Source organism: Scomber japonicus, chromosome 12 (genome assembly GCF_027409825.1).
Source record: "Scomber japonicus isolate fScoJap1 chromosome 12, fScoJap1.pri, whole genome shotgun sequence".
Classification (NCBI taxonomy): domain Eukaryota; kingdom Metazoa; phylum Chordata; class Actinopteri; order Scombriformes; family Scombridae; genus Scomber; species Scomber japonicus.
Genome location: NC_070589.1, coordinates 12,581,939 through 12,604,924, shown reverse-complemented (window position 1 = coordinate 12,604,924; position 22,986 = coordinate 12,581,939). Strand labels below are relative to the sequence as shown.

Here is a 22,986-nt window from a genome sequence, read left to right as displayed (position 1 = left end):
ACCGCTCTGAATGTTTAGAGCAGTTCTTAAAAGGTTTCAGAGCAAATGGAAGTCATACCGACACAGATTTGTGCCCTGGGTCGTACTGAACCTTTCTAAAAATGAGAAAACTCTTCGGCAAGTGGGGGGGCGCTCCAAGGACAAGCTGCTCTCAGATGAAGAGGTTTCAGGGAGCCTGCTGAAGCTCTTCAGAGTTCTGCGCAGGAGTCATGGGGCTGATCATGGGCAGCAGCTCCGAGCAGTTCAAAGTCACTTCCTCAGGCAGGTAACAGGTGATGAAGAGCAGTGTGAAGGAAACCCAGTCTGTGCACATGATGCCATGTTACAATCTCTGGGATTCTGTATTGACAGGAAGCCTAGCACGTTGCACTTTGCAGGAACTGGAGTCTTTGTCACCAGGGGATTTGTACCCAAGGGAGCTACAGTTGCCATGTATCCTGGCACAGTCTACCAGGCCTATGAGCCCATTCTTCTCCAGTCCATTGGAAACCCCTTTGTCTTCAGATGTATCGATGGCGTCTTGATTGATGGAAATGACAAAGGCATATCCAAAATGGTGTTCAAGTCATGCAGTGGAAGGGACCGTCTAGGCCCCTTCATGATGAGTGACACCAGCTGGCTGACTGCCAGCCCACAAAACCCACTTGCTGTGGGTCAGTATGTGAACAACTGTTCCAACGAATGGCCTGCCAACGTATGTTACCAGGAGTATGACGTGCCTGACAAGTTTCCCATCGAGCTCCGCCAGTATCTTCCTAACATCAACTACAGCCTGGACATACAGAGACCTCTGCGCTGTGTTGTCCTGGTGTCACTCAGAGACATTAAAGCTGGGGAGGAACTGTTCTCCAACTACTTCACCATTGTGCGTTAGAGTCAAAGTACACTCCAGTGTTCTGCTGTGGTGGCAGCACAAAAAAAAGAAACACATTTTGACACAAGTCAAACTTTATTTTAAGAATTATCATCTGACTGGGCTGGGGGAAAAATACACCTGTCTTTGTATAGTGAGCATTGGAATAAAGGCTACAATTGGCTAGAATTATTTAATAAACAATAAATTATGTACACAAGAAACAACTGGTCTCATTTCACGTCACATTTACAGGTATGCATTGTAGAAATAGTGTATAAAGATGGATGCAAGATGGGCAACCATTGGACCTGCATGTTCAAGACCAAAGTTGTTGTTGCAAGTAATATTTAGATCCTGTACTCAAGTGAAACCTTCAACAATGCAATGTAAAACTACTCCATTACAATTCCACAAGTGTTGCCAACAAAATGTACCACAGTATCAAAATAAAATAAAGATAATTAGTCAAAATAGTAATATCAATAGTTTTCTGTTGTACTGATCATGTGAAAGTAGCCTGAAAGTCAGCTGTCCAAGGCTGAGCTCATTTTAACTAACTGCATCCTAATTTATAAAATGCTTATATTTTATGGATGACATTTTTGCGCAAATAGTGTAGTGGAGTTAAAAGTACATTTCTCTCATCAAATGTTGTGGAGTAGAGGTATAAATATAACTCAAAGGAAGTTTACTACCTGTCCTTTAGTGGTGCAGACAAGCATGGAAAAAAACCAAAGCACTCCATCTTCAGGTGAAATAATGTTGTGACTTTATTCTTCGAGCATACAGGCAACCAAACTTACCAAAGCATATCAACTATAAGTCTTCATCAGGGTCTGACAAATGTATAATCCATTTGAATTATGTATTTAAAAGAATCAAAGTGAAGATGTACATAGAGGCATATGACAATCTATAGACACCCATAGTTAAAAAGGCTCTAAAGAAATGGGAGCATTTCATTATTATTCAGTATTATGAATGAATCAGAAGCAGCTGTTCTCAAATGGTAGTACACCAACAGGCAACATAGATTGTAGAGCGATGAGGCACTGAAGATTGGACCATAGAAAACAATGCAATCCATTAAAAGGCCTGTCCACAGTGGGCTAACTTCCACACTTCACATGATAGGAATACATAAGGAAGGTCTACAGATGCCAGGACACAGATACAACACATGTTGGTTATTAGTGTAATAAGGATCACTCCCGTCTGTAGTGGAAATGTAGCAGTACTGCCCTCTGCTCCCTAATATACCACAGCTCACTCATCAATGCAGGGAAGAAGAAAGAAAAAAAGGAAAGTTAAATGCAAATGCCCTGCTGGCAGAAATCCCTCTTCTAAACTCCCTGCCATTTAAAACTGTTAAATGATGATGTGGCTCCCTCAGTATATACATTTTATTCTCACTTTACAATTTTATTTCCATAATGTCCCCCATCCACTCAAAAATATGTTTTTCTTGTTGCTTTTGCAGTTGGATGTTTGACCTTCACTCCAGAGAACGATGTATGTGCAGAGTTTGAAACTGGAAGTCTGTTTTTACATTCATCTGTGCTCATAGAAAGTCTGATTTTCAGGGTTAGGCCCATGAGCATGATTTCCACAACTAGTTTGAAGCCAATTCTGATCCTATAATCAACTAACAGAAGTGTAATGTGGAAATTTGAAGCCTCCTGTGCACAAACAAAGAATAAACAGTGAAGAGAGATTGTGTGTTCAGCATCACTTTAAAAAAAGAAACAACATTTGCATGTTTATAGATTCTTGAATTCATAATGAGGGAGAAGGAGATGTCATTTTAAGACAAGACATATTTATTGAAAATACCTTTAATCATACCTGCATTGGCACTTCCACGCTGCAAAAATGTTGCACAACCATGTCATTTTGAGTTTTGACCCGTCCGAGCCACTGTAGCAACCGAAGTACGCTCTCTTACTGCAATATCCTTCCGCAGAGAAATATAGTGTGGAACAATAGTCATATATTTTAACGGTTACCGAGATATAAATATACTTACATCAGATAGTAGACAAATGTAGTGTGATACAAATATTACGCCGGTCAATGTAGACTGTATTGTCAATGAAATCGAGAATTTAAGTTCATCAGTGAAAGTAGTCCGGCCACATAAAGGCAGTTGGCGTCGCCATCAGCGGTCTTTCCAGTCGCATGCTGAAGTTGGGTACAGATCATGTCTAGCGATTCTGCTGATTACAACAGGTAAACTTACACATTTTAGTTACTTTATTACAACAATACGCGATGTTTTGGTCTGGTTAAATCGTCTTATACTGGTGTTTATGCTGATGGTGCGTTAGTTATTATTACATTAGTTACCGAGGCCCAACCGTATCCAGGGTGGTTAGTTAGCTTTGTAACGTTAGCTATGCTGCTAAACCGCAGTTACAAATAGCTGTTACTGCAGATCAGATTGGATATGTTAAACCTGATAATAAAATCACACGTTCACGTTATTGAACCTGATTGTATATATATACTATTCCACAACTGTTTTGTTGTTGGTAACGGGTGTTGGTTTGAATCTAAACATCTTTTGGGCCAGGCCTTAGCTCGGCCTCAGGCAGCACAGGCCCGACTGTCCGACATGTTGGCTAACCGTAAGAGAGGCGCAGCTCCATGTTGAGAAACGCCAAAAAGTGTGCAGATGTGACTTTTTAAATGCTTTTGATACAGGCTAATATGAAACACACGAATGAGCCGCTGTGCTACCCTTTGACATTACATAATCGGGGGGAGTGTGAGGGGCAGTAAGTTGAGCCCTACGTGTGGAGTTTGACTCGAGTCCCGGACTATGTAACGAGATATTCAGGGCGTAACCCGGACCATCTATAGACTCACCACTAACGTTACACGTCTCACATAGCTTGTACAATTTGAATTGCTTAAATTATACATTAAATGGGCGAGTTTTTAATGAACATCTTAACATGTTGTCCAGCCATAATAGCAGCCTCCTTACGATATGACACGTGGTATGACGTGAATGACCTCCATCTTTTTTTTTTTTTAATTTTTTTCTATTGAGATGTACTTATGTCTTAATGAATAATAATGACACAACACACTGTACATACCTACACTTATTTATCTGGGGGTCATGTGATGTGGCAAACATCCCTTGATTACTGGTCTAAACGCTGCATGTCCTGACCAAATAACCAATGTAATAACCCAATTACAGCACACACTTTACATTGTGTGGATGCATTTATGTAATTTACACTATTATAATCAAGTAGTTAAACTATATCAGTCCTTTTTTTTTTAATTGACTAAGCTAAATTGACTTCCCGTTAAATTTGATCACTGTCTCTTCTCTCGACAGCTCAAGAGATAGAGACCATGGGGGGCCCGATGGAATGGAGCCTGATGGTGTCATCGAGGTAAACATGAAGAAATGGTGCTGACAATATGACTCAGAATGAAAGTCGTGTGCTTACCTTCACTTGTAAACTTTTTTCTCTTTCTTTTAAAAAATCCAGAGCAACTGGAATGAGATTACGGATAACTTTGATGATATGAACCTGAAGGAGACTCTTCTCAGGGGAATATATGCATATGGTTTTGAGAAGCCATCTGCTATTCAACAGAGGGCAATTATTCCTTGCATCAAAGGTAAGGAAATTACATTTTAGAGTAAAATGTATTTATAATTGAGTGAAGTGATGCTTTACCATCTTTCGGGACTTACCCAATAATGGGGATAACTTTTTTCCAACTGATCACTCAACACTATTGCCTTTATCAGTAACTCAGTAGTTACATCAAATGTTCCATGTGTACACCAGTGAGGCATTAATGAATATGATACTTGGATTTATGCACTGACCATGTAATCCCTTCATACTGCAAATAATTGTTGTCCTCTTGTCATCAGGCTATGATGTCATTGCCCAAGCCCAGTCAGGCACTGGCAAGACGGCCACGTTTGCCATCTCTATCTTGCAGCAGCTGGACATAGAGCAGAAGGAGACTCAGGCTCTGGTGTTGGCTCCTACCAGAGAGCTGGCTCAGCAGGTATGCTGTTCCTGAGGTCACGATTACCTCAGTCTCAGACCTAGGCAGCATATTGAGGACACTGATTCGAGTATTAAGGTACCCTTTTTCTAAATTTGTCAAAATTCTGAAATGTAACCCTCTTACGATTGGTGTAGTCCCTGTCCATGGCTGCATTGGTCTAAAAGGTGATTTGGCTTAATTGAATTCATTGTGCTTGAAATATTCATGTGTTTCTGTAGAAAACTGGGTGATATGATGGCATACCATCTTTCGGGACTGACTCTTGAAATGGAGAGTTCTTATATTTCACACTGATCACACTGACCAGTTATTCTACACTTGTGTTTTGGATGTCGTGCCACCTCATCTGTACCACACCACACTGAAGTGCATTTCTTGTTTGGTGCCTGTCTCTCCTGATTAGATCCAGAAGGTAATTCTGGCTCTGGGTGACTACATGGGGGCAGCCTGCCATGCCTGCATCGGAGGGACCAATCTCCGTAGCGAAATACAGAAGCTCCAGGCTGAGGCCCCTCACATAGTGGTGGGCACACCAGGACGAGTTTACGACATGCTGAACAGGAGACATCTGTGTAAGTATCACGGGTCCAATCAGCAGGAAAGCTTATTTGCGAAATTAATTCGCTCAGAATGTTCTAATTTAACATTTCTGCACAGCCCCAAAATGGATCAAGATGTTTGTTCTGGATGAAGCTGATGAGATGTTAAGTCGTGGTTTCAAAGATCAGATCTACGAGATCTTCCAAAAACTGAGCACGAACATTCAAGTAAGTATCTTTTTGTAGGCAAAATGTCTGAGGATTTATGTTGACTATAATGTTCTTCTGCATTAACAGAAATCTGCTATAATTGTGTGATTCAGATTTATCTGTTTCATGCAATAATGCTAGCAGAGTATTGCGTGGAAGGAGATTGTGCTCTGTGCTGAAAATGAGATGTGGTTGAACCTCTTTCTTAATGTTCGTTAGCCTCCGTCTCAAGGCCCAGTGCAACAATTGTCTGCATTTAAATGAACTTTTGATGGTAACCTTAAGGTTGAAGTATCCTGAATATGTGGTGTCTGCTTCAGGTGGTTCTACTCTCTGCCACCATGCCAGCAGACGTGTTGGAGGTGACCAAGAAGTTCATGCGTGACCCCATTCGCATCTTGGTGAAGAAAGAAGAGCTTACCCTTGAGGGTATTAAGCAATTCTACATAAATGTAGAGCGAGAGGTGAGTTTACTTATATGTAACATATATCAAAGCTCTGTTCAATGACATTTTAGGAAGCTTAGTGTTGGTGTAGTAATGTGAGCATAGACTCCACTTCTCTTTAAAGCACCCTGCTGAAACTGCAGGAGCCAAACCTCACAGGTTTAGCTCATGTGGCCGTGTAAGCATGGGTACACCAGGGAAGGAGATTAAAGGCACAGTGTCGGAAATGAGGCTTGGAGGGACCTCTTTCTTAATGTCCAGTGTCCTTCGTCTCAAGATCCTGTGTCACATGTCAGCTGTTCCTTTCCTAATATATGGAGTTTAATAGATGTTAATTATTGGCATTGTTGGAGGCTTGCATGGCAACTTTGTTCAGTTGACAATGTTGACTTTTTTTTTTTCTTTCATATTTCTAGGAGTGGAAGCTGGACACCCTGTGTGATCTCTATGAAACTCTGACCATCACCCAGGCTGTCATCTTCCTCAACACCAGGAGAAAAGTCGACTGGTTGACTGAGAAGATGCACGCTAGAGACTTCACAGTCTCTGCTCTGGTATGATCTGCTTGCCTCTACAGCTGTGATGTTTCATTAATTTTGCTTTTCAAGTCTGATCAGTGTGAATGCTTCCTGCTTTTCTAACAAAGAATTCTCTATTCACAGCATGGTGATATGGACCAGAAAGAGCGTGATGTGATTATGAGGGAGTTTAGGTCTGGCTCAAGCAGAGTGTTGATCACTACTGATCTTCTGGTTAGTATGATATACTATATGCTGTGTGTGGAGGGGAGGGGGCATGTAAACAATGTGATTAAATATGCAACAGGTGTCTTAGGACCTCATCACCTGAAGTTGTTAAATTAAAACCCAAATGTGTCAATGCTGCAAAAGTCCTGAAATGACCAAGCAGTCTTAAACTTTTGGGGACATTAAGGGCTCGTTCTCCACAATGGTTTCTTCAAAGTAGGATTCTGTTACTTATTAACGAGCGACATTATTGTTCTAGCAATCAGTTTTTGACTTGGAATATAATTGTCTTTTTTTTTAATATTTTTTTTGTCTTTCCACTCAGGCTCGTGGGATTGATGTTCAGCAGGTTTCCCTGGTCATTAACTATGACCTCCCCACAAACCGAGAGAATTACATTCACAGGCAAGTTGAATCATTAATTGCAGTCATATCTGCACACGAAGCTCTCCAGCATGAGTCTAACATTGCTCATCTTTTGCTCTTTCCAGGATTGGCCGCGGCGGCCGTTTTGGCAGAAAAGGAGTTGCCATCAACTTCGTCACTGAAGAGGACAAGAGGATTCTTCGGGACATCGAGACGTTTTACAATACAACCGTGGAGGAGATGCCTATGAATGTGGCTGACCTGATTTGAGCCTTGAGATTTTTCCTTTTTTTTTAAATGCAGTGATAGCGATCGTCCACTTGCATTGTGCTTATATTATTCGAGGGGGAAAAAAAAAACTTTTCAATGCTAAACCTTGGATCAGAATTTTGGTATGTGTTAAAAGCGAGGTGACTTCTATGGTGGTCCCTCTCTCGGACAGTTGTAGATTCTAACCTTGACAGTTGACTGGTTGGAGCTACAAAGCCATGGGGTCTGTAAACATTAAGGTCCTTATCAGGTATTTCTTTCCATCTTCAATTAAGATGCGTATATTCGATGTTCTCCACCATTTAGTAACTTTCTTGTGGACTAAAAGGTATAAGTGCTGTATAAAGTCTGCAAATTATGTTATGCTAACATATGTGCGATGTATTGTGGGCCTGCTTAGTAGAGGCACTTGTCATGTTATACTGTAGATTCACTTGCTTTTTGTTATCTTTTTGTGAATGTGTTTATTTAAATGTACCTTTTTTTTATCCCACTTGCTCTATCAGAATTCCTCACTGGTTGGCCATGTTTGCTGACATGTGGTTTTACCCTAACATATTATATTGCTATGTCCCCCTCCCTTGACCTCTTTTCAGATTTCCTCCTCCCCAGAATTGTTTGAATGTCTTAATAAACAGAAATTGCTGTTAAATAAACTCGACTTGTGTTTGTGTCATGTAAAACTAACATACTGGCATTAGTTGATACTTAATGGTAGGTTGAGTTACAAACTGTCTTTAAGTCTAGTATTTGATCATGGTTCATGATTCATGATTCTTTCTCGAAGCGGAAGTGCTGCTGATTTGTCATCTTGAAGGCCGCTCTAAACCTCACGAGGAGCCATGTGCCAGGAAACACGAGGGCTGCCTTCCCGGAAGTGTACCGGCCAACACGCCCCGTTACTAGGTAACATTATAATAACAAATAAATAATAAGCCTTAGAAGGACTTTGGTATCAGCTATGAGTTGGACACTGCAGCTGATCAGGCTGATCTCATACATTAAAGGGCGGCAAAACAATGAAGGGTGTGGACCGTGGGGGTACAAGACCGGTGTTATTTGTCGCGTTTTACTTGTTTTGGAGCCTTGTACCGAATTTTTTGATAACACCCCCACTGTGCTTAATTATGCTTATTTTTCATTCAGTACCTCCCGGCTCATTTTAGCAAGTTTCGGGACAATCCGCCAGTGGGGGCACCATAACCTCAGTGTATCACGCCCTCTTACATTTACTGTCTAATTTACCATCTAGTTATAACCCGTTGTTGGGTCTGAACAACAAATAACCATGAACACCATTTTATCACCCCCCCCCCTAAACTTTTATGGATAAAGTGTCAGCCACACATTTGTTTTTCATCACTTATCGTAACTTCAGTTATTAAATCCCTGAGGGTCGGGTTTTTCGCGAGTTACATAATTTTAATTTTCCCAGAAACATTTAGCCAGTACATAATTTCCAGTACTCAGACACTCCGATCATATGATGGCTTACTAAATAATGCATTCGCAATCAGCGTATCAGTAAATACAGATGCAAATAATGAATAAATAACATAAATGCACTCTGCTTGTAGAAACAGTTCCTGTGGCTCTGAACAGGACTCAGACTGCAGGTCCAGGTGTTTGTTGAACAGGTAACCGGCTGCAGAGAGAAAACACTGCTGCTCTGGCAGTGATAACAGCGCACCTTTATTAGTACAGAACGCATGTGGAGACAGAAACCGTCAAAAGTCGCTCCAGCTGTTAAAAATGACAGCTGTCCAACTGCCGCCATAATCAGAAACGGACGTCGCTTCACAGGAGAGGATGTCTCATACATTCTCTCTTTAAAGGACCAATGTGTAAGATTTAGTGGCTTCAAGTTGAGCTAATAACCTGAAAAAGAATTGATGTTTTTTAGTCACCTCAGAATGAGCCCTTTATATCTACATGGAGAGCGTGTCCTCTTCCATGCAGCCCCAGTCTCTACAGTAGCCCAGAACAGACCGAACAAACAGTGGCTCAAAGGACGGACCTACACACTTTTTGTGGGCACCACAGGTTCTCCTACATGTTTGGAAGAGGAGAGGGGAGTATTCAGTTAGTTGCAATCAGCAAACCTCACCACTAGATGCCACTAAATCCTACACACTGGTCCTTAAAGAGACTTGAGCTGTACTCCATGTGATCTAAAACTGCTAGAAGATTGTTATACATTGTCAGAGTAATTGCTGGTAAAGTAAAACCCACCGACACACTCCATTTAATATTGCTATATTGTGTTATTGGCAAAAAGTTGACCTTACTAAAGCATATTGGATACTGGACCAAACTTTAGATATTGTGAAGACTGAATACCTGTAGTTAAGAAAGATAGTTGTGTTCCAGAGGGCAGGGTCTCTGCAGATAAGTCCCCCACCATACACCTCTAGTGAGTCATAAGAGGAATTACTCTTGTATGAGTCTATACATTGTATATTAGGAAAATCCTGCATAGTATGCATTAAAGTAATAAACAGCAAGTTAACAGCTATGTTGGTTAAGCAGGAAACCTTGATCACCAAATAGCTTAACTTTTGTTTGTTGCTTTTTCTAATTGATTTATTTTGGTGTTTGTTTTTTGTTTTTTAGTCTAATTTATTATGTCTGTCGGGGTCAGAAAATGAGGACATTCAAGCCTTTGGCAGAATCATTTTCTATATTTGACCAGAACAGCTGTGTGTTTCCAGAGCTCATCCTGAGAGATATTATCAGCCCAAATCCTCTTTACTCTACCCAGCAGGTTTCAGTATATGCAGAAGTATTTACTCTGCAAGAGCTCAAGTCATGAATGCAATCATATTCTGGCACAAAAATGGATTCTTATCTTGTCATTAAGGACCCTATTGTATTTGTCTTTTTTTAAAATAGTTTTTTCTCTACCGCCTATTTTTGCCTCAATTTGACCCCCTAAACATGCTTGAAAACTCACCAAATTTGGAAGGCACATTAGGTCTGGCGAAAATTTTGATAAAATGGCGGGGGGGGGGGGGGGGGGGGGGGGGGGGGGGGGGCAACATAAAGCTCTCTAGCACCACCTATACACTAATACTGCCACTACGCCTGATAGGAATGTCGTAGAAAGATCAAACCAAAACTCAATTGTTTGTCATATCAAGACCTGTAAATCACATACTGACACCCCGCCCTAAAGCCAGCAGGAAGTGCACAATTTGCCTTTAAATGTATGATTTTTGTGGATTTCTGGCCTGCTACAAACGTTAGCTCAGCACTGTCAACTTTTCAGAAAACCTTGGAGTGAGATTTGAAGGAACTTTTTTGGGCCCTTCCATAGTCGCCACCATACGTCAAAGACATTTTATTCAATTTGTACTTTAGGTAAAGAAACTTGACTATGTAGCCTACAGCATGGGCATAGGAAACATTTGAAATGTGGGTGGGACAATCTATGGGGGGAGGTCTGGGTGTCCTCCCCCAGAACATTTTTAACAGAGTAGATGTCATTTCCTGTATTAATTAAAAAACCACAATCATAGATGTTTCGAGTTTGTAGCCTGTTCAGGTTTCGTTAGTTTGTTCATTCATTCATTGGGCAGGCTAGTGGCTAGTTTTGAAAATCTTTTCCAGGTATGTGTTGCTGTGGTTCTATGACATAGATGAAGCATACAACAGCCTCAATTAAACACGCCTTTGATTTGTAACTGCCTCGCTTCGATATAACAAGTTTTATGATGAAGACGTAAGGTGAGCTTCCCCTGTTTAAAACACCAGCAGCCGCCACTGCTGCACTGTCCCTGCATCCTGTCCCTGCATCCTGTCCCTGTCTGTGACTCACTCTCATGCACCTAGATGTCAGGAGAGGTGGTGGAGTGAGTGATCATTATTTAGTGAGCAGTATCTATTTTCACATTTATAATCAGAACAAATTATACTGAATATAACATATCAGACTGTAAAAGCCCTCAGCAGCAGGCCAAAGGTTACTCCTCAAAAAGTAGAATATTTGTCAGTTTTATGAGCCAGTTTATTACCATAAGTGATACTTACTTTCCTCTTATTGAAAAAATAACCGTATGTCCATGTTGTGTGGGGAAGCAAACGTCAAACCAAGAGCCTGTCAGCTAAAATATAGACTAATGTACTGAGGTGTGAAAACAGCCATTTGCTCTGCGTGAGAGTTGACAGCTCTGGTTTTACTTCTGCTTAGTGTGCCCTCATTTGTGCTTACAGTAAATATACAGAAAATTTAATGTATTCACAAAAAGAACATTCTTGCTAAATATACCAATAAAATTCCAGCTTCCCTCTCAATAATGGTGTATAATGTGGCCTGAGTAATATTTTAGATTTTGTCTATTGGTATTACAGTTAAGAATAGTGAATGTGTTATCTACAATTGATTCCCATTATCTTCTATATAATTCTTCCATTGTCTTCTAATTTGTCTAATTATAGAATATTTAACATTTAAACTAAAGGTACCAAAAACATAAGAAAGGCATCATTTTGGCAAAGCCTGTGTAAGAATAGACAGACATGTTTGGAGTCTGTATGTTTGTTTGCTTTTAAAAATAAAATGTCATATTTGTAAATAATGGAAAATCTGTTATGTCTTCAAGTTCCCAAAAAAGCTGCCAAATGAATCGTCCACAGACTTTAGAAAGCTGGTCCAAACCATGTTCCTGTCAGTGACACCAAATTCTGACACAAAGGAGGGAAATCTATTGGTGAACTGTAGAGGTGCTGGCAGGCGGGTTGTGTTACTTTTGGACGGAGAACCATATCAGCTGTTTCCAGTCGTTATGCTAAGCTAAACTGCAGCTGCTAGCTGATAAATATTTAATCGGTCCATATGGGGGCCCTGTGCAACATCTCCATGTCAATCTATGTGTTTAACCTCATACGTATATGAATAATTAAGCTGTACTGTATTTCTGGGACTCCTATACCACCTAACCCTAACCCTAACCCTTCAAGAATTAGTTTCACATTATGGGAAATGCACCAATTTGCTTTCTTAGTAAGAGTTAGAGGAGAAGATTGAATCTTATGTATATATAGCAAATATGAAGTATGAAGCCTTTATCAGCCTTTATATGTATTTAGTTATTCCGCTTCATCTATGTAAATAATCTTTGATCGCCATTTTCCACAGAGAGGCGCCAATTCTTATTCTAACATAGATTGTCTCTTATAAAAATGTGTTTTTGCTTGTTATCGCCTCCCTGTTGGGGACTATATTCAGATGGTGCATTGATGAACGTAGTGTGCACCTTTATATAGCATGTCAACATGGTCAACATAATTATTTTACTAAAGTACCACCTGGGAGGCAACTAAAGATTAGGGTCATAGTTCTGCAGTCAGTAACTGACTCCTCATGGACCAATTCTCTGTCACAATCATTTGAGTAAATCTAAATATAACAAACCACTTCCCATCTCCCACAGAAATGAGACCAAACAGCTGGTACATTGTACATGGCATTATCAGATTTCCTCATTTAAATGAACATATTTGAAATATTTATCCACCTTTAAGTGGACAATCTAATATCAAACCTTGTGCAAATTTTAAAAACAGTCAGTTACTGCAATTTATTAACACATGTAGGCAGCTGTTTGTGTTTTTATACCCCTCTGAATCCTTTGTGTAAGTATTCTCCGTTATACGTTGCTTGGAAACAGAGCAGCTGTTTGGAGAACAGTTAATCCAGGTAACATCACATTTCTGGATGAGGTGCTGTAAATAAACATATAGACAATTCACAGCGAGTCATGGTGAAGTGAGAAGACATGGCTGACATTTCATGACCTTAAACTGGCAGACACTGAGACATTATTTAAGATATATGGATACTTACTGAGATTAAATTTGTTGAAAATTCTCGTTGAGAAATATTGGCTGTTGCTGCAGCAGAGATTAATATACCATATTGTAGGGAATGAACAACGCAGATAAATATAAGTAGCACTTCCTAACACAGCAGATAAATAACTACATATTCTTACAGGTTCAGTGATCTGTGAGTGTAATAATCTAAATTCTGTGTTGGTTTATTTAAAAACCACAGTCTATTGTTGCAGGAAATTGTTTTCATGAGTTGTTTTTTCGACAAATCTGATTAAATCAGTCACACAGCTGAAACATTACCACCATTTCTGTTTGTCTGTGAAGGTTTATGACATTATTTAACGCATGTCTGTTGAACAGTGACACAGGATCAGCCTCAGTTATTACTGTGTGCCAGATGCCTCTGTGGATCAGACACTCGGGGGGGTATTTTTGGCTCATCACATGTCAGATGGTAAACAGCTACAACAAAATCATAGTGAGCAGCATTCCAGTACACACACTACTGTACACAAAGTCCATTCCTTCTCTTAAAAGGATTTGATTTTTTGGAGTAAATTGTGGCGTGCTTTCATTCAAGATGTTTGCACTTTGACTCTAATGAGGCTTGAGTATCACCTATACACCCACCCTGCTGCTCAGCAAACTGTTGCTATGGCGAGAAAGGGAAAACACATGGAGGGATCCAGGCTTCAGGCTGATTTGTGTAGTAATTGGCTTCTTACAGCCAAATGGTTTCAGAGCATTTATCTGAATGCATGTGTATCTGCAATACACAGCGGTTGATTGTTTCCGGCATAAACTGAATGTGGCTTGCCACATTAAAATTTTTATAATTATTTTTATTATTTTATTTTATTATTTTATTATTGTATTTTTAGACATTTTGGAAGAACACTTTTTATGATAGTATCATATCTGTCTCTGTGTGTTGTATTTCAAAGTTTGTACTTGCAAACAAATGTACGGGAACGGTGTGACATTCAAGGAAATACGCTTAATTGCTTACCTGTTACCTTTGTATCTTCATTGAGTCTCCAGCCCTGCTCTCACCTAACATTTAATTGCATCTTGGATGATCCGATCACAAGTGGAAAGCCTTTAAACACAGGTGTGAAAAAGGATTTGCAGTCCTACATGCTTCTCTGCATTTCCATCAGGACAATTAGCCACCCAAATCCCCATAGAAACTGTGCATTCAATTAAAACTAAATTAAACATAATAAAAACATAATGAAAATGAACACCACCACTACAATACTACAAAAAATAGAATAATTAAACCTGGACTCTCACACATTACATATCGATCATCTAAAGCTGTTTTAATAAATAGTCTTATATCAGATCATCATATTGATTTATTTTGTATTACTGAACTGGCTGTAGCATGAAGATTATGTTAGCCTATGCATCCACTCTCCCCAGTCATATTAATGGTCACATTACTGGAGACACTGACTGAGGAGACACTGACTGAGGTGGTGCACTGAAGCCTAAGACCTTAGACCTAAACTTCAAAAGCCTTGTTGTTAGTCTTTCACACCTAGCCTGGAAAACTTAATGGCCAGTTCTATTTGTTATAGTGTACTGTCCTCCTGGCTCAATGGTGTAGCTAAATGTAAGGAAGCAAGTCCATCAGAATTGAATTCAATGCCATGTACAACAGAGGGCTCTTACTGTAACGGACACTTGACTTCATCACCTCTTTAAAAAAAGATGATAATAAACAAAAGAGGTTGGCTCCATGGTATAACTCCCAACGACACAAATTAAAGCAAACACTGCAAAAATATAAAAGAACATGTGCTCCATCAAACTAGAAGAATCTCATTTCGTCTGGGAGGACAGTCTTAAAACTTACAGGAAAGCCCACGCTAATGTAAGCGCTTTCTATTTCTCATCATTAATAGAGGAGAAGAAAAACAGCCTGAGGTTCCTTTCAGCACTTTTGCCAGGCTGACAGAGTAATAACTCTATTGATCCATGTATTCGTACAGCACTCAGTGGTAATGACTTCATGAGCTTCTTTAATGATATAATTCTATTAGAGACATAATTCATCATCTCCTCCCCTCAACAGGCACAGATTCATCACACAACACAGGAACCTTAGAAACAGCTCTAAAACCCGATATACATTTAAACTGTTTTTCTTCAATTGACCTTTTTGAACTTTGAAATTTCAGTGATATTTTCATCTAAACCATTATTTTGTCTCTTAGACCTCATCCCAACTAGGTAGCTTAACCCTTTACAAGATATGATTCATTTGTCTTAACAGGTAGTTGTAATAAAATCTCTTCATTAAAAGCCTACTCTTGATTCAGGCATTTTAGTCAACTATAGATATATATCTAACCTTCTCTTTCTTTCTATTACCCTTGAGAAAGCAGTTGCCAATGTTGTGCCTCATGTTAGACCACGTGGGGAAATGTACTAAACTGGCGCTACCCTTTTCTCAACAATGGAGTAGCACTCCCCAAGACCTGTGATAATACTAGGACTGCACAGCCTTCCCCTTTCTCACCTATTGGCACATAAGTGTGTCCAAACCACCTGACTTGACCATCTTTGGTCTATGAAAAGAATCCTCATTCAAAATGTTCACAGAAATGGCAGGGTGCAGAATCAATCAATCAAATCATTCCATGCCATGGAGCCAATTATCTTAGACACAAGTAATGAACTTGTTAGTAAAAAAAACAGAGATCCTGCCGCTATTATTATATTATATGTACTGGAGCTCCGAAGTCGTATTGAAACAGCTTAAAGTTGTGCAGTCAAACAGAGGTTTCCTGAGCTTGTGTTTGCTGGACAACAAACACAGCTTCAGCCAACAAACATGACTTGACTGATGACTACTAACAACAACAAAGACAATATTTGACTACTCTTTTACACCACTAAGAACAGAGTGGAGATTTTATTTCATTAAAAAAAAAGTTTCACAATTTCAGTTACATAAAAAAAGATGAATTTTATGAATGAATGAATTTCTATTTTGAATCCACACTTTGTTGATCATCAATACATGTTATTATTTTCAACACAGGAGCTGTTTGTAAAGCCTGTTCAATTACACATCTATCCTACAGTTTACCTCACTGTGTGGAATTTTACACTTCATGACGTGCACATTTTTAGATCTGACACATCACTGACTGACTATATATTTTGACTCACACATAAGGAGGTCAAAATGTGTTACTTCTGCATTGCGTTGTCCTTTTAGAACCACCCAATAGATATATATAGATAGATAGTTTTAAAAAATGTAATTCAGTATTTCTTGAAGTGATACAGTTGGCATTCATGTTAAAATGTATTTGCAACACTTCTGTGTATCACAGCAGTGGAAATCCAAAACAAGGTGGAAATATCCTCTGAACTGACTCAGACTGAAACCAAATGAGTTTGTTGATTTAAAATCCCATTTGTGAGTGAAGCTGGGACAATATCTTTTCAGGACCTATTTCAACACATTCTGCTGTCATTGCAAAGCCAGTGTTGTCACATTACTAAACACCCTAGGCTAGAGGTCAGTGATGCGTTGGTGATCTCACAATAACAGTATCAGACATCAATCGTCTGGTCTCTTTGTCTCTTGAAACACCCAACATACACTCCAGTGTTTTGACATACACGGGTGTCCGACTGAAAGGACTGAGGTAATATTTGCAGCAATGATCCTCACTTTATTATGATCGATGACGCATGCTCTCTCTTTCTTTCACACACTGACACACACAAACCTGAATAATACTACAAGAAGGCTGCCTTGCAGGGGTAGGTGTTGAAATAGTAGGGTTTACAAAGAAGAGCCATTTTCACAGCTGTACAGTACAGCCTCCCTATGAATCCAGAGGTCCTCTGTTTCACCTGTGGGTGTGTCGCGGCCTTCCACAGATCATAGATATCATCCACGTGACCATGTGATGTCATCATCTGGTCATAAATACACAGGTGGTAGGGCGCCTTGCCCTCCCCTGAGAAATAGAGGTGCTCTTGTGGTGACACACCAATGGCGTTAGCACAGATCCCCATGAACACATCATCTATGTAAAGAGAGGCGTTCAGGGTCAGCGTGGCTTGGTAGATTTTGTCCGCTACATCCCTGGAGACCACGTACCCCGCCCCAGCTGTGTAGTCAGGGTAAGACATCCATTGGTACATCTCAAAGCTCACATAGTATTTACTGTCTTTGCTACGGATTGGCGGTGCCCCTCTGTGCACTCGACCAATCCAAAAGTCTGTGACGCCTCTGCTGCTCATATCCTGCAGGTAGCTCACCAAGTTGGGCATGTGAACAAAGATGTCATCGTCAGCGGTCATGAGGAAGCGGGCGTGGGGGCAGTGGCTGTGCATCCAGTGGAACTGCAGGATCAGCTTCAGTGTCAAGTTGTGGAAGGAGTCTAAAAAGTCTTGTTGGATTAAGTCAGAATGGAGATGATCCTCCTGGATGAGCTGCTCCTGAAAATCAACCGCTCTCTTACTTGAGGAGGGCTCGTCCTTTTTGGTTGGAGGTGCTCCCAAGGCGAACACCACCTTCACTGTTACTCCCAGGGTGTTTTGGATGTAGGTCTCATTACCCCAGGTAGATCTGATGGCATTACGCCTCTCAATGTTCTCTGGGGACGTTTTGACAAAGAGGAGCAGGAGGACGTCCTTGCCGGCACACTTATCTGGGTGGTCCAGCAGGTAACGGAAGTTGCTGAAACTGCGGGCCTGCTCACGTGGGATGGTGAGGCTCTTGTTGATGTAGGCGAAGCGGTTGACCAGGTAGCGGTATGAGTAAGATTTGACATGGCTGACAACGCTGTTGTCCAGCTGCTCCCAGCAAACCATTACCACTGACAGCACCAAGCAGGTGGTCATCAGCTGCACACACTGGCATTTTCGTATCCGGCGGAAATTCACAAACATCCTGGAATCTTGTCACCCGGTGGCGGTGGTCCCTGTCTGGTTAGTGATGGTGATGAAGCAACTGGTCTTGTTAGTGTGTGAGGAGGAGGCAATGCAACAGAGGTGGTGGACGTTCAGAGTGTTGTTCCAGTGCCTCAGTGCAGCACTTGGTGGGTCTTCCATCCTAGGCTTTCCACATTCAATAGGAGGCATAAGGTGGTGGTGAGAGTCACTGGGTCTGCTGGGAAATATCCTCCATTACAGCAGAATTCCTCACACGCTCACTGTCTCCCAGCGGATGCACATTCATTTTTCACCCATGAGACTGCCGCTGTGAAGCTCTGAGGAAACAAAACACATTTACTGTAATGGCAGGGTATGATGACTACATTGGTGAAACACAAATATGGAACAGAGTGGATGCCAAAAGGAGGAAGTGGAAATAAGTGCAAAAAATTATGACACTTTCTCAATGGCTGTTTAGGCAATTTCCTCTTCATGTTTAGTCGGTCTGTTCTGTTCGCATGTAATGATGTGTTGTCCAGTACAGCATTTCACCATAATGACGGTAAACCTCTCATCCGCAGTCAACTTAAGATGCAAATCAGTTTAGGAAGTCATTGCTGTTTTTGATTCAATTAAATAAGTTTCTCACAGTAAAAGAGGACCACATATTTGTTTATCAGTCAGAAAGAGAAAGCATGCACTTTTGCTTATGTGCACGAGTAGTTATGTTAGCTGAAAAGTCACAAAGTTAGTGGGGTGGGTTGGGGGTGGGTTGGGGTTGGGGTTGGGGTTGGGGTGGGGTGGGGTGGGGTGGGATGTACTGAATGCAAAAGCCAACACAGCAAATGTTGCAATACAAGCTGGTCCATAATGGAGGGGTTTAAGGTGCGGACCCGCTGAAATCGCTGAGAGTCATGGAAAGCATTCGGACACAATGGACAGCGCCAGAATAGCTATGCAGCACAATGCGGGACGAGAATAGCCTGCTTCCGCCCGGGCCTGGGCTAAAACCTAGGGGGGGGATCATGATGGGCCCGGGGCCTGGGACTCCCACCGCACCCCGAGAGCTTTTTAAACATCATTGGATGGCCTGTGCCTAATGGGGTCACTGGCTCAGAATGGCTCTCTTTTCTCTTGGCCTGATAATGAGAAACACTTCACCTCTGGTTCACTTCAGCCTCATGCTCAATTACAGTATACACACACAGTACCTTACTGGGCTGGGACAAGTATATTAATGTACAGCCTGTCTGTTACAAAGATCTGTTCTACTCTCTATAAAAACCGGAAAGGAGAAAAGAACACACCTAAACTGTGATCCATGGATGTAACATATGAATATTAGTACAGGATTTATAGTTATTTTTCATTGCTTAGAGACTGGTCACGCCTTATCTTAAGAGGATAGGTTCACTCAATTTACATTTACATTTACCTCTGGTGATAACTAATAATGTAGTGAGTTTGGGTTGTTTTCTCTTTTTTACCTCAGAGGTTTATGCCAACACTGTTCTCACAGCATTGTTTAAATTACATTAAAAATCAACAGCAATATCTCTTTCCAGGAACAGTGTCACTGTTACTCTGGGTAACCTAGATTACACGTTTGAAACAGTTTTTTGTTGTTTAAAACATGTTCAGCATGGCAATATTGGGAATATTGACATTGTGTCAGGAAAAACAAGTTGCTGTTGATTTTTTCCTTTTTTTTTTCTTTTTTTTTTACATCTGCCTTTTACTTTAGCTTTAAGTGTCTCCGTAGTACTGGGAAGTAGAAAACCAAAAAACAGTATAAATTAAACCAAACTATCTGGTTGTGCAGATATACTGTATAGGTTAGCAGTTAGTGATATTTCTTTTTTTTTTTGTGTGTGAACTGGCTCTTTAAGGACGAGGTATGACCAGCTGTCCACTCCAGCGCCATAACATGACTTCACATATACACATATAGATGAGATTATAGTACAGTGGAAAAGCTACTATGTTCCACCCACTGTTAAATACACAAACTACCACAATGACTATGCTTTTTAATATATACATTTTTGGGTTATATATTTGACACTCTGAACAATAGCTTGACAAGCCAAAACTGTCATGGGATTAATTTGTTCAATGAGAAAAAGAAAATACACAATAGATTGCAATCTGAACTGTGTGATTCAGAATCCCATAGAGACAGTACTCATGTGACAGGTGTCCAATGTCATCATTCAACAATGTGTGTGACTATGCTTAATGCATAAGACCTTTGTATCCAGCCTGGGGTATTGTATCCAAGACTGTTATTTTAATATAACAGTTCTCTTACAGTTTACAATTTCTTTTCAAAGAGAAGCGCACGATGAGATCTTGTATTTGCTTATAGACTGAATTCTCTTTAGATTATTGACTGAAGGTGTTGTCACCGTCATGCTCTGTGCTGCTGACGTTTGTGATTCTCTGAGTGCTTCTCTGTTTAACACAGAGTGTCTATTGAAGTGAGCAAAAATGCAACCCTGAAAGTGTTGGTCCTACATCTAAAACAAGCACTCTGAAAGTGAACTACCCCACTAGCATATTTCTAAAGTCAACGTTTGTAAAAATAGATTTTGAAACCAGAGGCAAAGAGGGAGGGAGGGAGGAGCAAGCACACATCACTCGACTGAGAAGCAACACTCACCGGCAAAATAAAATATCTGTGTGTGAATCCAAGACAGAGAAGCAGCAACAGTCTCCTTTTGTCTCTGAGTTGTTGTCTTCTTCTGCTGCACAGATCCTCTTCTCTACTTGGAATACCCGTTTACTTTCCCTTCAGGGGACAGGAGGTGAAAGACTTGTTAGAAGCAGGCATCACTCCTTAATTAAACACCCAAAGCCTCTGCGTGGAGTATCTGTGTGAAGATATCTGTGATGGAGCGTCTGCGTTTTTTTAATCTGATCCTTCCTCTGCCCTGAGTGTGTAGACAGTAAGTTGCTTGTAAATGTGCTGCTGGGTGCCTTGGCTCTTCTCTCTCTCCCTCTCTGTGTGGGGGTGGCCTGTAGTCAGTGTGGGTGGTGCCCTCTGTCTCATCTTTTTGCTCTGCACATCATCAAACAGGATGACAGGACAACTGAGTCAGTACAGTTGACTCAAATCATTGTCTGATATGAATTCTTATTTTAAAAAAATGATCTACAAAACATAAATATCTGCCACATCACAGGTTTGACAACACCCCTTGGACAAACTCCTTGTTCTCTACCTGTAGGAGCCTGGTGGGTGGAGTTGGGTCATTAGGGAGATGCAGCTCACCTGGACTTGATGACAGTCACTCATTGGCCTTGTCTCCTCACACTTACACCATTTTGTGTTCAGTTTCATTACATTTTTTAGGTGTGTTTTTGCAACTCTTGTGGGTTTCCCTTCCTTTGTTCAGTTTTGAGCTAGCTTGTGAAAGGAGTGCTGGTTTCATGCCCCTGTTTCATGCCCCTGTTGCAACATTGGTTTCTTTTCATGTCAAGTAAAAGTTTTTCTGACCTTTATGTACAGGTTAACCGTTTTTATGATATTTGAATATATTTGCTTACTTACTGTAGGTGGAAGCAAATATATTCATAGCATGCTCAGTTGAACTACTTTGAATTTCCTGGTTTGTGAGGGGGCATCTGTGAAAATACGGAAATACACATATATCAGATCAACTATGATAAAATACTCTGCAAACACATCGCTTTACCACTGACTTATTTGCATAAAGAAATTGCCAGCCATAAAGCAATCAGCATTTTTACCTGCAATAGATGATCCAAGTTATCATGAAACTTTGTACATCCAGATTACTGTGAGAAAAACAATCTATACATTGTTCATGGAATGAGTGATTTCAACCACAGCTGGCAGTAGAGAGATGACATGTACATGTACAATATTCTTTTTTTTGCACATTATTCTTCATTTTTATTTGTTTTATGCTAACACAGGAAGAACTTTGGCCATGTGATCTGTAAAATGCACAGCCCCCCCCCCCCCCCCACCAGTCATGCTACTGCTTGTTTGAATCATAATTTTTGTGTCCAGTTACGTAATAAATGAATGAGACAGAACTTGAGTGTAAGACAGCCTGCAGCCAGGCTCCTGACAGGTACCCAGAAGAGGGACCAACCTTTTCGTGGCCTTTCTCTACTGGCTGCATGTATGGTTCAGAATTGATTTTAAGGTTCTTCTGTTTTTTTTATAGCCCTACATGTGCTTGCCCCCTCATATATTAATAACCTTCTAACCTCTTATTCTAAATCCAGGTGCCTGAGGTCAGCTGACTTGGAACTCCTGGCTGTCCCCTGATCTAAACTTAAGCTCAGGAATGACTGTAGCCCCTAGACTGTGGAGCACCACGTGCTCTGGTCTGCACGGCACTTTCACTTTTGTTAACTTAGGTTAACCACCACTCAACGTGGTTATAGAGTTGTGAGCATAAAGAAAGTAAGGAACTGTGAAGTAACTTTTGTGTGTAAATGTACAGAAAACAGGATAACATGAGACACTCAGGTTTCAATTATAATCAAACTTGTTTTAGCAGGGACTCTTGTCCTGGTTGCGTTAGATGCAAAGACAACAGAACTCATCACCCAGACAAAGTTGCTTTTCTATTCAAACAGTTGCCTACAATGTTCCTACTACAGCTACAACTACAACAGGTTTGCACAGATAGTTTTGTTTGATAGATTGTTTGAGGCTACCACCAAACTGTCAAACCACATCAAAGCAGCTTCTCAGAATACCACCTGAGAGTTTGGCT

The 22,986-nt window shown here is 40.6% G+C and overlaps 3 protein-coding genes and 4 non-coding genes across 7 annotated transcripts; 6 read left to right on the top strand and 1 right to left on the bottom strand.

The window, feature by feature from the left end:
• Positions 1–85: 85 nt before the first annotated feature.
• On the top strand, positions 86–909 carry setd9 (SET domain containing 9). Its single transcript, XM_053329663.1, has 2 exons — positions 86–265; positions 352–909. Exons 1-2 carry the CDS (start codon positions 210–212, stop codon positions 872–874), a joined length of 579 nt encoding a protein of 192 aa, XP_053185638.1. The 5' UTR covers positions 86–209; the 3' UTR covers positions 875–909.
• Positions 910–3,019: 2,110 nt separating this feature from the next.
• On the top strand, positions 3,020–8,139 carry eif4a2 (eukaryotic translation initiation factor 4A, isoform 2). Its single transcript, XM_053329640.1, has 11 exons — positions 3,020–3,085; positions 4,212–4,269; positions 4,369–4,501; positions 4,764–4,903; positions 5,310–5,478; positions 5,564–5,673; positions 5,976–6,119; positions 6,518–6,655; positions 6,764–6,853; positions 7,173–7,252; positions 7,339–8,139. Exons 1-11 carry the CDS (start codon positions 3,057–3,059, stop codon positions 7,481–7,483), a joined length of 1,236 nt encoding a protein of 411 aa, XP_053185615.1. The 5' UTR covers positions 3,020–3,056; the 3' UTR covers positions 7,484–8,139.
• Positions 4,542–4,614, top strand: LOC128370204 (small nucleolar RNA SNORD2). The gene has a single exon (XR_008322316.1). It is a non-coding gene; the product is annotated as a small nucleolar RNA SNORD2 (small nucleolar RNA).
• LOC128370203 (small nucleolar RNA SNORD2) lies at positions 5,131–5,206 on the top strand. The gene has a single exon (XR_008322315.1). It is a non-coding gene; the product is annotated as a small nucleolar RNA SNORD2 (small nucleolar RNA).
• Positions 5,726–5,903, top strand: LOC128370202 (small nucleolar RNA SNORA81). Its single transcript, XR_008322314.1, has one exon. It is a non-coding gene; the product is annotated as a small nucleolar RNA SNORA81 (small nucleolar RNA).
• Positions 6,211–6,394, top strand: LOC128370201 (small nucleolar RNA SNORA81). The gene has a single exon (XR_008322313.1). It is a non-coding gene; the product is annotated as a small nucleolar RNA SNORA81 (small nucleolar RNA).
• An 8,600-nt stretch (positions 8,140–16,739) lies between the features above and the next one.
• On the bottom strand, positions 16,740–20,903 carry LOC128368770 (lactosylceramide 1,3-N-acetyl-beta-D-glucosaminyltransferase A-like). The gene is made up of 2 exons (XM_053329650.1): positions 20,892–20,903; positions 16,740–18,564 (listed from the first exon to the last, which is right to left on the bottom strand). The coding sequence occupies exon 2, from the start codon at positions 18,242–18,244 to the stop codon at positions 17,084–17,086; it is 1,161 nt and encodes a 386-aa protein (XP_053185625.1). The 5' UTR covers positions 18,245–18,564; positions 20,892–20,903; the 3' UTR covers positions 16,740–17,083.
• Positions 20,904–22,986: the final 2,083 nt, after the last annotated feature.

Bases quoted from the DNA above. Each gene is read 5' to 3' on its own strand.
- setd9 (XM_053329663.1), top strand. From the start codon at position 210: ATGGGGCTGATCATGGGCAGCAGCTCCGAGCAGTTCAAAGTCACTTCC. The intron at 266-351 runs GTAACAGGTGAT...CTGTATTGACAG, and splicing joins AAAGTCACTTCCTCAGGCAG to GAAGCCTAGCACGTTGCACT.
- eif4a2 (XM_053329640.1), top strand. From the start codon at position 3,057: ATGTCTAGCGATTCTGCTGATTACAACAG. The intron at 4,502-4,763 runs GTAAGGAAATTA...TCTTGTCATCAG, and splicing joins AATTATTCCTTGCATCAAAG to GCTATGATGTCATTGCCCAA. The intron at 7,253-7,338 runs GCAAGTTGAATC...TGCTCTTTCCAG, and splicing joins CGAGAGAATTACATTCACAG to GATTGGCCGCGGCGGCCGTT.
- LOC128368770 (XM_053329650.1), bottom strand. From the start codon at position 18,244: ATGTTTGTGAATTTCCGCCGGATACGAAAATGCCAGTGTGTGCAGCTG.